General features: G+C 37.0%; 1 protein-coding gene across 1 annotated transcript in view; it reads left to right on the top strand.

Moving 5' to 3' along the window:
* The window catches only part of LOC107081839 (adhesion G-protein coupled receptor G4-like), a 23454-nt gene extending 11317 nt beyond the window's left edge, over nucleotides 1-12137 (top strand). The window contains exons 5-11 of the mRNA XM_015370157.1: nucleotides 1481-1522; nucleotides 7247-7294; nucleotides 7377-7435; nucleotides 9494-9589; nucleotides 9685-9737; nucleotides 9833-9963; nucleotides 12022-12137. Coding sequence (XP_015225643.1) covers nucleotides 1481-1522; nucleotides 7247-7294; nucleotides 7377-7435; nucleotides 9494-9589; nucleotides 9685-9737; nucleotides 9833-9963; nucleotides 12022-12137 — 545 coding nt within the window. The remainder of the gene's footprint in view (nucleotides 1-1480; nucleotides 1523-7246; nucleotides 7295-7376; nucleotides 7436-9493; nucleotides 9590-9684; nucleotides 9738-9832; nucleotides 9964-12021) is intronic.
* Nucleotides 12138-12196: the final 59 nt, after the last annotated feature.

The following is a 12196-nucleotide window of genomic DNA, read 5'->3' as shown; positions in this document are numbered from 1 at the left end:
GAGAGATGTCGTTTTTCTATGGGGTTCTAGGGTGGTCCCCTGGGACTCCTGCAAACAGGACGTGCCTGGAACACCTACAGGGTGACGCATCCAAACAAAAACATATACGAGCCACTTTAGTTGAGTCCTCTCCATGTAGAGGAGAAGCAGTTTTAAGGGAGTGCCCATCCATCCTGAAAGCTCATTTCAGCCGCTTGAATTGACAATCTTGTTTTTGGCTGGGGGTACCAAGTGTAGAACAGCTTTCACTGTAATTATAGCTGTAAGTCTGCGGCAGTACCTCTCCATCTGCTATGGACATCTGGAATAAAATTTCTCTACTTTATAAAATTGTTGACTGTCATTCAGCCTGGATGGAAGGCATCTGAGCACAAATATCAAAACAAATCTTTCCTCAGATCCCAACATGAATCAAGACCAAGAGGTTACCAGGAAAGCCCTGTATACAACGAAAATTTTCCTCTCATTATTTTTAAAAAGCCTCCCTGCCCCTGCGAGGATAAGCCCCCCCCCCGCAGCGTGAACCTACCCCCATGTATTTGTCCTACATGGAGTATAGTAATTAAAATCACTCTAGTGACTCTTTATCAACAATGGTTATCATTTCTTTTAAGGATAGATTAGTAATCCATCCATCCATCCATTTTCTGTCACGCTTATCCCAAGTGAGGGGTGCTGGTGCCTATCTCCAGCTGCCTACGGGCGAGAGGTGGGGTACACCCTGGACAGGTCACCAGCCCATCGCAGGGCAACACTGAGACAAACAGGACAAAAAAACATCCACAAACCTAACAGTCATCTTTTTGGACTGTGGAAGGAAGCCGGAGTACCCAGAGAGAACCCACGCATGCTCAGGGAGAACATGCAAACTCCATCCAGAAAGACCCCGGGCCGGAACTCGAACCTGGAACCTACTTGCTGCTATCCACTGCGCCACTGAGCAGCCAATAGGATAGATTAGTAAAGTTAAATATTACTAGTTATCCTGTTTACAAATTTCCCACCTCTGCCTGGGATCTTTTTTTCATTACTTCTTCACAGTAATCATGGACTTCTAGGCTGTTTCTCTAGTTGATGTTTTAGTTGCCTATCCTGCATGTTTAGGATGAACTATGTTCTTGTAGCTGTAATTAAATTATATAGGTAAACTATATTTATGAATTAAGTGAGGAAAATGAAATAAAAATGTACCAAGATAAGTGAAAATGGGAATTATTACAATTGCATAACACACCATATATGCTTTACCTTTTTCTTTGCAATGATGCACTAATCGTTTCATTAAGCATCATCTTCAAATATTTATGTTTGTGGATATATGACACACATTTTGAAAAAAATTTGAGAAATGTATATTTTCACTCTATCAATTAGTCTTTATATCAACTGGTGCACAAACAAGGAAAATATATTAATAGACAAAAATCTCATTTATCAAGTGCAAAGTAACAGATCTGATCATTTTTATCTTGTTTTTCAGCACTCAAAGGTGGACTTGGAAATGTAACCGGATCTTCTCCAGGTAACTCACCTACACTACTACTAATACAGAAACTTTTAATCATACTTTAACTCAGTACCTCACGTTAAAGTGTTGATCACACAATAATGATTTCATGCAATTTTGCATAAAAATTATACAGCGGGACATACCACATGGTTCTGACTTAATATGGATCAAACAGGTTTATTGTTAACACAAATATCCTACATTTGGTAGCAACACGGTAGCAGATTAACAGCTACTTAGCAAACAAACAAACAAAACATCCTTTTTTTGTGACGTCAGAGGAAGAACATTCTGAAAATAGCCCAAAATTCTTTAAGCGAGATGGATTGAAACATTGATGGTTGTTCAAAAACATCTAATCTGGAATTGGTTTGTGAGGTTGAACCATTAGGCAGTTTCATCTCAAATAATGATGGTGAGGAACAAGGACCTTACAGCTCAGAACCATTCAGAGCAGACCTTTAGCCCATAAAGTCAGACCCTGAGCTGGAGGGTGGCGGCTAATATGACCACAGCAGCCCCAATAGAAAACACACGACAGGGAAACACAGCTTGAAACACCTGTGGTACAGATAATGTAACCAGCTCTGGGTATATAAATATCAATTAGTATATAATACTTTAAATTGACATGATTTTCAAATAAATCCTCCTATGCTATTGCAAGAAATTATCTACCAAATGATCAAAGGTATAGCTAGAAAATCCTGGTGCTGGTTAATTATGGTGAATGCTGGTCTAGCTGATGTCCACCAATTCACAATAGACCAGCATTGACCAGCATGAGGCAAAATAAACCAGCATCAGACCAACATAAAGCCATATAGAGCTCCACAAAACCAGTGTGGGCCAGCCAAAAATCCCAGCTTGAATTCAGTCTGTTATATGTGTACTTACTGCGCAATTATGCATGTAATATACTGAATTCTCTTTAATTTATTTCAGAGATCACTATCTTCCTCTTATGTCTGTTTTTATCAAGCTCCATGACCTAACTTGTTTCCCCATTTTTAACAACTGGAAAATAGGCAAATGATTTTTCCAGGACAAATGGGAAGCTACATTGGACTGAGAAAGCATGCAACATTTAAGGTTTTAATTTTTATGCATTTTAAATATATATTTACAAAATTTAATACATTTATTGCACATTAAAAGACATAGTATAACACTACCCCCTGACAGCAACAACAAAAAAATATCTTAAACTAAAACTATTGACTTCTTTTTCCACACAAGCACAAGCTTCTCTACAGACACAGAAAAAAATCTATCACACACCATCTATACTTGCAATACCAGTGTTCCTTTATTCAATACATTTTAGGCAAATGTTTTTTTATATCACAGGATGCTGTCATAGAGGCCTATGAAAAACCATAGGCAGCATTCAACAATATGTAACCCATACATCCAAACAAAATACAAGCAGAATACAAACATTATTATGAAAAGTCAGAACAAATATATATACATATGTAATGTAAGATTTTATACTTTTATAGCAGTGTCTCAGTTTTGATGCTGGATTTAAAACAAAGCTATAGAAAAACATCCATGCCATGTACAATTTGATCAGCCTCAACAACTATAACACTGTTAAAGACAATACCGAAATATGGTTTACACACTAATATAAAAACAGGTAATATTTTTATTGTCTTAACAATTGCTGCTGTAAGTGCTGAAGGGTGTGCAACTGTACCCATATAAATTAGCAAATTTGTACCAATAATAAGTATCATTTATTTGATACAAGCATGATATTTGGGAGGACATTCTGTTACACAGTTTACTTAACATAAAAATGGCAAGGCTCTATTTAGCCATTTCCCATCAATACTAAAAACGATGTAGGATGTAATACAGCAAAGGGTCAGAGTCCCCACACTATTATTGCCACTTTTTTACCCATTAGGCTTTACATAACTTCAGCCCTGATTGGTCCAGGACCCACTTCTGACAGACATCTAGAGAGAAGGCAGTAGTTTTGAAAAACTGCGAAAACTTCGTATATCTGGTTGGTTTCAGTCCCTAACGATGCTTTAGTAGACCATCTATAAATCTGTCTATATCTATATCTATATCATATATATCCATGCTTTGTCTTCTCTCATTGCCGACAACAAGAGGTTTACCTTCTCCCCGTCTTCTACAGTTCTACATGTCATTCCTCAGCTTTGCCCATGTAAATCTCATTACAAATTCCCCTACCTACAAACCAACCTCAGTCTATTTTTGCTGACTAAATAACTGTTGTCCATCCAACATTTCTACTGCCGATTGTGTTTCAGTTCCTTGAGTGCATTTGCCAGAATGGATGTTACAATGGAACAGTGAGTCCACATGACTTAAACACCTGTGTGAGTGTTGTCTGTGTAATCCGTTGTGGAAAATGGCCTGCCAAGATCCACCAATATTTCACATCATATGAGTGTATGCTGTTTTGAAAGAGGTGAAGATCCAAAGGCAGCTACACAACAGACCAGAAGGATCCAACTGAGCTTTTCCAGAAGAGCTAGAGCAACATATGGAAAATATCAAGATCCAACTACACAACACATATTTCTCGCCCCAAAATTTTCGGGAGAACTGCACTTAAAGTAGAAGGTGAATGGTGGTCTTCTTAGGAGTAACGACTATACTAACAACACCAGCTTATTCAACCAGGAAGGAGAGAAAGAAAAGTGAAAAAAACATAAGGTTTTGGAAATCTGACACAGGCTCTCAAGACCTGGACCAAAACACACTTGGACACTGACATCCAAAATCCTAAAGAAAAACAGCAGTTGCGACTACAAAGGCACATAGCTAGAACAAACTAAATAGGACTACATGCCTGAAGGAGGGAATGGACCAGATCATTCTACAAATCACTGAATGTCACCAGCGTCTGAGTGATAATCCTGTAATTCTTAAGCCCTGGTATGAAAAGAAATATCCAAGCAAGAATTACCCACCTAGAATTAACATCTCAATCAATGTAGATTTCTTTAAGGACATCTGATGCTATTCTAGTCTGTCTACTCTGTGATACTGGGAGGAAGAATCCAGAATAAGTCACATGGACCTTGAAAAATGCCTTTGGCCGGATGAAAACATGGGATAATGCTCTACCAGGGGTCTCAAACTGGTTCCCGAAAGGGCCTTGTGGCTGCATGTTTTCTTTCAAACCAAGCAATGGCACACCAGAGTCCATTCATCTCATCAAGTTATCATGTTCAGTTTGCACTGAGTTGATAAGTCAGCCCCACGGCCCTTTCTGGAACCGGTTTGAGACCCCTAAACCATGTTCTAGCATTCCCTCTTCACTGAATTCACAGTTTTAAAGTGATCCTTGTTAGTTTGGTTGTCTCGTCCTGTTAACTTCTACTGTTCGGTGCTTAGTTCTGTACTTCCTGGTTACAACAGCCTAATTTTCAAACCCCCAAACTGTCCTCTACAAATTGCCCTTTTAAAGGCAATTTTCAATTATGGATCAGTTCTGAGCTGTTCAGTGCCATGGAGATTCACTAAATACCATCAAATCCCTTGAAAAAAACTGCTCTTTTCATGTCAATTTACCCAACAAGGTTGCCTTAACCGTGAGTTATACGGTCAAAAATGAAAGAACTTTAAATAAATGATAATAACTAAATAAACAGTGTTTTTATCCTTGGAGAAGTAACATTAATCTTTCAATACCAATCAGCTAGAACCTTCCTTTGTGGCTGCTTGAGTAATTTACAACAAAGATGAGCAGTGGTTTTTATTTTATGGAGCTCCGTTATGGACAAAGACACAACTATGTTGCACTTCTACAATTATGTTGACCAGCAGAAAAGACCACAGTTTTCCATATACAGCACAGGAAGTGGTAGCAGATGGATATAACCATGTAGCTCAGCAGGATGTTTCCAGAAGCAGAAAATAATCTGTTTTCTTTGTGGTGAAATAGAAGTATGGTGTGCTGCAACATTCTGAAAAAAATAACAAAAGAAAACAATAGAAACAACAGAGATAAAAATAATACGGTTGAAACCAAATATACTCTTATTTTATTTTTTCATTACAAGCTAACATTTGCATAGCTGTAAGGGTAGCTGCAACAGGAAATGAGAAAAAAAGTGACGATCTAGAGATCTGTTGTTTGAGCCTTTGATGTACTTAAATATATCAGGAAATATTATATGAGCAATTGCAGCATGCAGTGTTTATTTTTTATTTAGTTTTTTTGTTTGTTATTGTTTTTGTTTGGAACTATCCCAACCAACCAGAGTCTAAGGGATTTTTTTTAAAATATTTCTACAAAACCTGCCCAAAGCTGATTAATGTCTGCCATTTATAATTAAGAAATACAATCAAAAGAACAAATTGCAAAAAAATAAGTAGGTTAAACAAAAATGAGTCACTGGTTAACTGGTTAAGTGCATGAGACAGTTTAAAAACCTTAAAATGAAATATATAATATATTTGTTTTTACATCTAAAAAGATGCATTTAGATTTTCCTCAAGACTTGTGCATGCAGCACCTGGCTTATAACAAACTCAGCCTTTAAGAAAGAGGGATAGACTCATATACAAAAACAGTGGTGGTACTGTTATAGTCTGGGGTTGATTGCATCTAAGCCTGATTAAACCATTATCCTCTACCATAAAAATCCTGAAGGAGAATTTTCAGCCATCAGTTTGCACCTTAAAGCAACACTGTGCAACTTCTTAGCCTCTAAGGGAACTAAACCTGTAACCTCCAGGTTTAGCCCCACTGAAGGGCATTGGCAACACTGCGCTTTGGCCAAATTAAACAGGCTGGGTCCGTGATTTGGAATCTGATAGCAGCGCACTTTGGAACAGCAGATTAAGAAGTCCTGGACAAGATTAAATTATCGATGAATCACTAAATCAGAGAACCAAAACTATGTCTCGTCAAGTAAGTACCATGTCTGTTTTTTTGCCTAACAACATCTATTAGCTCAATCAACTTTAGTACAGTGGTGCTTTGGGTCACATTGCCCTTTCTGCGACGGATTCAACCCTCAGTGCTGAGTTTTTCAAGAAGAGCAGCCTATGCAGGGTTGATACCAATGACCTAATAAATCGTTGAATATGTCTCATACTATGCTTATACTTGGGTCAACGGTTATGCAGTGTCACTTTAATTTAAAGGGTGAAAAGAGTTTTTCGAGAGGCTTACTGTAGTCAAAGTCTGGACTTAGAACCAGTTGAGACACTGTGACTTGACTTTCGACCCAAAACGCCATTAATGTCTAAAAGCAAGAACATAGAACAGGAAAGGTGAAGGGGAAAAAAAGACAAATTACTTGATGGCAGGTCACAGTGGTGACCCCTAGAGTGGCAAGACCAGAGGTAATTTTTTTAGATGTAGTATAGCCAGGATGGTGTGAAAACTGTTTTGGATTATAAAAGGAATCTTTAGTGGATTGTGCACAGCTTTACAGTTAGCTAATGCCTTTTAAGAAAGGAGTCATGTTTCAGAAATCTATCCATCCAGTTCAAGTATGACACGCTAAGAGAGTGGAGGCAACCCCCCCACCTGGAACCAGTCCAACCAATTTGGTCGCAACAATACCCAGCATTCCTCCAATTACACCCCAGCATCCAGAACAAAGCTCACCTGAAGGATAATTCACATCAAGTCGGTCTACATTCAGGAGATATTTATTGCCTATTTCTGGAGGGGGGTAATCAGAGACATTAGGTGTGTTACTGAGAACAAAATGTTTCCTTTTCTTTCAGGAACTCCCCAAGTTATTTGTGATATCAGTCAATTATGTTCCAACAACAGTAAGAGTCACTCTCACTACTCCAATCTGACTGTTTCTAATTGATATTTCGTGGCCTAACTTTGCCTTATCTCTACCTTCAGGCGCTTACTACTGGATGTCCATAAGTGTGGAAAATGAAACAGAATTTGCCCTTAACTTGGTAAGGACGCCCCCATCAAACGTGACTGTGTTTCCTATGCATGCTTCCATTATTCTTTCACTAATTGATGCATTTAATTACTATAAATGTCACATACCCAGAAGCCAGTTTAACCAGAGCCATATCAGCATATAGTAGCAGAACAATTTTGCTCTGTTAAGCACTTAAAGGCAATTTTAAAGTGAACCGACTGCTTGACATAATTGTGTAGTTAATAACCAGACAGCATCTTCTGACATTTACAGCTCTGTGGCTCTTTTTCCACTGTGGCTGTATGTTGGCCACCCTGCATATTTTTCTACAAGCCCTGCTGTGTAAAAAAACTCAAATAATATGAATAAAATGAATACATTTTCATTTAGCAGATTATTTTGCTCAGCAAAAAAAAACTGAACTCCTTGCTGTTATAATAGCTATGTACCCATTTTGCCAATGTGTTCAGTCTTTATGAGTCTTGCAAAAGTATTCACATCCTTCAGCTTTTTTTATATTTTGACATATTCTATCCTAAAATTTCTAAGAGTATTGCCAGCATTGTATATAATAAACAAACCAAGCCTTTGTAGGGCTGAGAAATGGGTGAAAACCGATGAGTGATTTTCATTAATATTTATTTTTAGAAATGACCGAAATCTGAATTGGCTATTTAGATTCACTCAGCAAATTAGAAAATTATGGAAAAGTCCTTTTATTTCAGTTGCTCTATTCACTGAGTGAACATATGAGACAGATGTTTTCAAGCTTTTTTTTTAAAGATAGGGTTTCTTTTGCTTTAAGTGAATAAAAAAAAACATCTAGGAAAAGAATATTACATCAAAAATTTAAAAAGAAATTAATTTATGACAGAAATGTGGTTAATAAAGTTCAATTTTATACCTGCTTAAAGTTTTTTTAACGGTTTTCTTTATCTGATAAATACCGAAGCCTCATCATTGTAATTTCTGAACATGACTTTATCAATTTGAACAACTGGTCCATTCTCTGAACATGACTTTGTCAATTACATGCATATGCTTTCATCATACATTTTATTGGAGCTCTGGCTGTTTTTCCTTGGATTTTCCCAGATTTAGCACCATCAGTTACTGTTTTAAATCTGACCAGCTTTCTTATTGATCATTGATCATGTTGCTTCTGTTGCTTAAAAGCCATATTTATGAAATATACAGCTGACTGTCAAAGTCATTCCAATTTAACTGCAGATGTTTGCAGATTCTCCAAAATAAAATACACATAAATCATGGTGCAGTGCATTGTTTGTACTTCTTTACTGGAACTATTTTTATTTAATACTCTTAATTGAAAAATAAAATCTCAAGTAGTTTGTAAAAAATTACTATTATAATAATTTACTGTAAGCTAATTCGGAAAACCTTACTGTTTCCGCTTTTAAAAGAAAAGATTGCAGCTGATTTTCTCCCTTCAGCCCAATTAAAAATGGTTTGCAAGGTTAACTGATGGGGAAACACCTCATGCTCTTTATGTTCTCCTTAGGAAGTAACAATCTGTTAAACAGCTGTCAGTTCCCCAAATCCACTGGTCACTGGAGGGTTCAAATAAAATTTGCAAGTAGATGAGCTTAAAGTGCAGAGAAACAAATATTTGATGGCGTGCAAAAGTCTGAACAAAAAACAAAACACCACAGGGGACAGATTCTTCATCTTTATTCAACTTTCTGGTTCAATAAAGAAGAGGGGAGTTTCCAATAAAAACATTGTCGTTGTATTTCTCCATAATGTTCAGGTATGGGAAAACAAACCTAGATATCTGCAGAGTGCCAGACATTTCTATTAAATTTCCCCTGGAAAACACTTCAGACTGGCCTTGTTTTTTTGTTTGTTTTTTTTGCAACAGATCTAGTCCCTTTAGATGCAATAAAATGCCGAAACAAATATCAAGTCATGCATCTACCATTAAACTGCTAGTTGAACTGTTAGTTCATATCCACAGTGCACAGTGGCAGATGGAGTCCAGCGACATTTCTCTTTCTGCTTGAAATTAATGTGTTAGAGTTTTACTACAATGATCTGCTTTTATCTGCTCCCATCTCTCACTCAGGTGTCAAAAGTATTTTCTTGCAACAGGACCAGCGGTGAGACATCGACGAGCAATTCAAACTGTATTAACTTATTCAATGATTTTCCGGAACTTGAGGTAAGACATTTCCACAAACATGACAACAAATCTTTACTTTTCAGCACTGATGTTTTTCTGTAAATAAGACCAAGTGGTGTAACTGCTCTTCTCAGTTGTTGCAGGTTGAGGAAGTTTCATGCAGGGAAAACACTACATCCAATAAAAGGTACTGTAGCAATTAGTCCATATAGTTGTTAGATAACTTCTGCAATTAGGACTGCAGGCATGTATCTGTAAATATTTGAACACCTTTTTTTGCAGACAAACCGTATGCAGTGTGGTTCTGTTCCTCAAACATGCAATTTCAGCATGTGATCTGCAACAGTATGGAGAAAAGGCCCTGAAAAGTGGATCCGTACAAGCACTCATCACAGGGAATGTTGAGAGAGTTGGTGAGCCAGTCTGAGATATGAGATATGCAAATGTAATTTTCACTTAAAGGCAAAAGGAGGAATACAACATAGACTATCTTCTGTTGCATGTGTTCTTTATCACCTGCAAGGCAGAAATTTTAAATATCAACTCAAGATGAATGGGATAGACACTATATATATACAAAGCATTCACAATATGCCATTTGAAGATCTTGGTAAAGTTTGATGATGTGTTTTGTCAGCCTAAATCAAAGAAATATCTGAATTTTAATAAGAATTTACTCACACATTTAGACTCTTAGGCTTGTCAAAGTACTTACGTTTGTAATTGGAATATTCTTTTTTTGGCTCCAATTTGCATCTTAAAGTTGTCATTTGAGGTAGTAGGAAATTTGCTGTTTAATTCAAACCAGTTCAGGTCTATTCGACCTAGTCCAATCCAATGTAGTCTTATGTTTAATCTATTTTAATTCAACCCCATAAATTCAATTCTTGTCAATTCCATCTTTTCCAATCTATTCTAAATTGATCCAATCCAATACAATCACGCAACCTAACCTCATTTTACTTCAGTCAATCAAGTCAAGTCCAACACTGTTATGTTGAGAAGTCATTTGCACCCAGTTCCAATTCAGCTCAATCTAATCCAATTCGGATTCAAACTAGTCCACCCCAGTTCGATCCAGATTAATTTAAATATATTCAATTAAGTAGATTAAAATCCTGCCTAATCAAGTTTATCCAGTTACATCCAGTCCAGTTAATCTGATTTAATTCAAACCAATCTGGGGCCATTTACCCCAGTTCAAATTAATTCAATCCAAATAACCAATAGGCTACAGAATGTTATTTGTAATTTTTTATGTGTAAATTAAAAATGAGTACACAGTCGACTCTAACAAAACCAACAGATTCCAATGAATCTTTATTTCAAATCAGTTCTAATGTTTAAGTTATTTATATAAATAATTATTTCTAATCTGCACTTTGTTTGAGGCCTGCTGTTGTTAAAATGCTTTATTAATAAAGCTGCTTCGGCTTAGCAATCTTAAAACCATAAGCAGACAAAGGAAAGCTAAACTCTAGAGATATCCCGTGCTGCATGATTTTATATAGCAGGACAAAAGAAGTAAATGTTTTATGAACGTGTTTCTTTCTAATCTCATTGTAAAGATATCACAACATTAGATAAAGGCGGCACAACAAGTTTTTAGGGACTGAGACATAAGTATATATCATCACTTTTATAACTGCAGAGGTTCCAGTGTTTTCTGGGCTAAAGGAGATAATATAGGCAACTTAGGAAGCTTTAAACTCAACACTGCTGATTATTTGCTTCTGTCAAAACAACCCAGCTATCTGATCAAACTCAGGTAAGCCCTGTGAAATCGGACCAGAAAATGGCACATTACACCCAAGATATATCACAGCAAAATCTAATTACATCAGAGGAAAGTATAAGAAGCCTTTTCAAAAGTTTAGAAAACAGGGTTGTACTCAAACTAGACTGATTAAAACTTCCAGCATATGAGATTTGCTTGAAATAAAATGGGGGTGTGCTCTAATGTGGGATCAGCTTTCAGTCATTGACTTGAAAGCGGGGGACTCAGGTTCCATGCTGCACTTCAGTTATGAAAACTGTATCTTCTGCCAAGTGCTCATTTGTGGACTTTGCCAAGTGTAACAGGCAAGTCCTAATGACTTGATCTGGTCACCACTGAATAAAGGGAGTAGCTGAAAGGACACAAACAAGGTCGTATGTAGGATCAGGTGTTATCACTCACTTCTCAAAACTGCCGTAGTCTACACCATTGTAACTTACCACATTATGCATGCATGCAAACTGGAGGCAAATGTTTTACATGGAAACACAACATGACTTAAATATAAACAGCCTTCATGTAAATACAAAGAGCTTTAGAAAAGGGTGCACACAAACATGAACTCAGTCTGTAAGGAATGTAAGATGAAATGCAATCTACAAAATTGCTCTAAATCTCTAAGAATGTAATGTATTTACTGTAACAAGTTAAAATCATGTAAAGGCCATTATTTTGTTGGTTTCTACCAAATCAGGCCGGAATCTCTGTAAGGATGGGTTGCCCCCTAGTGATGGTTTTGTGAAATGCATGTCCAATTCTTCCCTGGATGAAATCTGTCAGTCAGAGGAAAGAACCAAAGTCAAATGGTGAGCTGTGACCCGTATTGCAAGTTGGGTGTTCTGTGTCCATCTGCACACTCTATATGTTCT

This window comes from Cyprinodon variegatus, unplaced genomic scaffold (genome assembly GCF_000732505.1).
Source record: "Cyprinodon variegatus isolate N-32 unplaced genomic scaffold, C_variegatus-1.0 Scaffold42, whole genome shotgun sequence".
Classification (NCBI taxonomy): domain Eukaryota; kingdom Metazoa; phylum Chordata; class Actinopteri; order Cyprinodontiformes; family Cyprinodontidae; genus Cyprinodon; species Cyprinodon variegatus.
The sequence above is the reverse complement of the archived record's forward strand: the minus strand, read 5'-3'. Positions and strand labels throughout refer to the sequence as shown.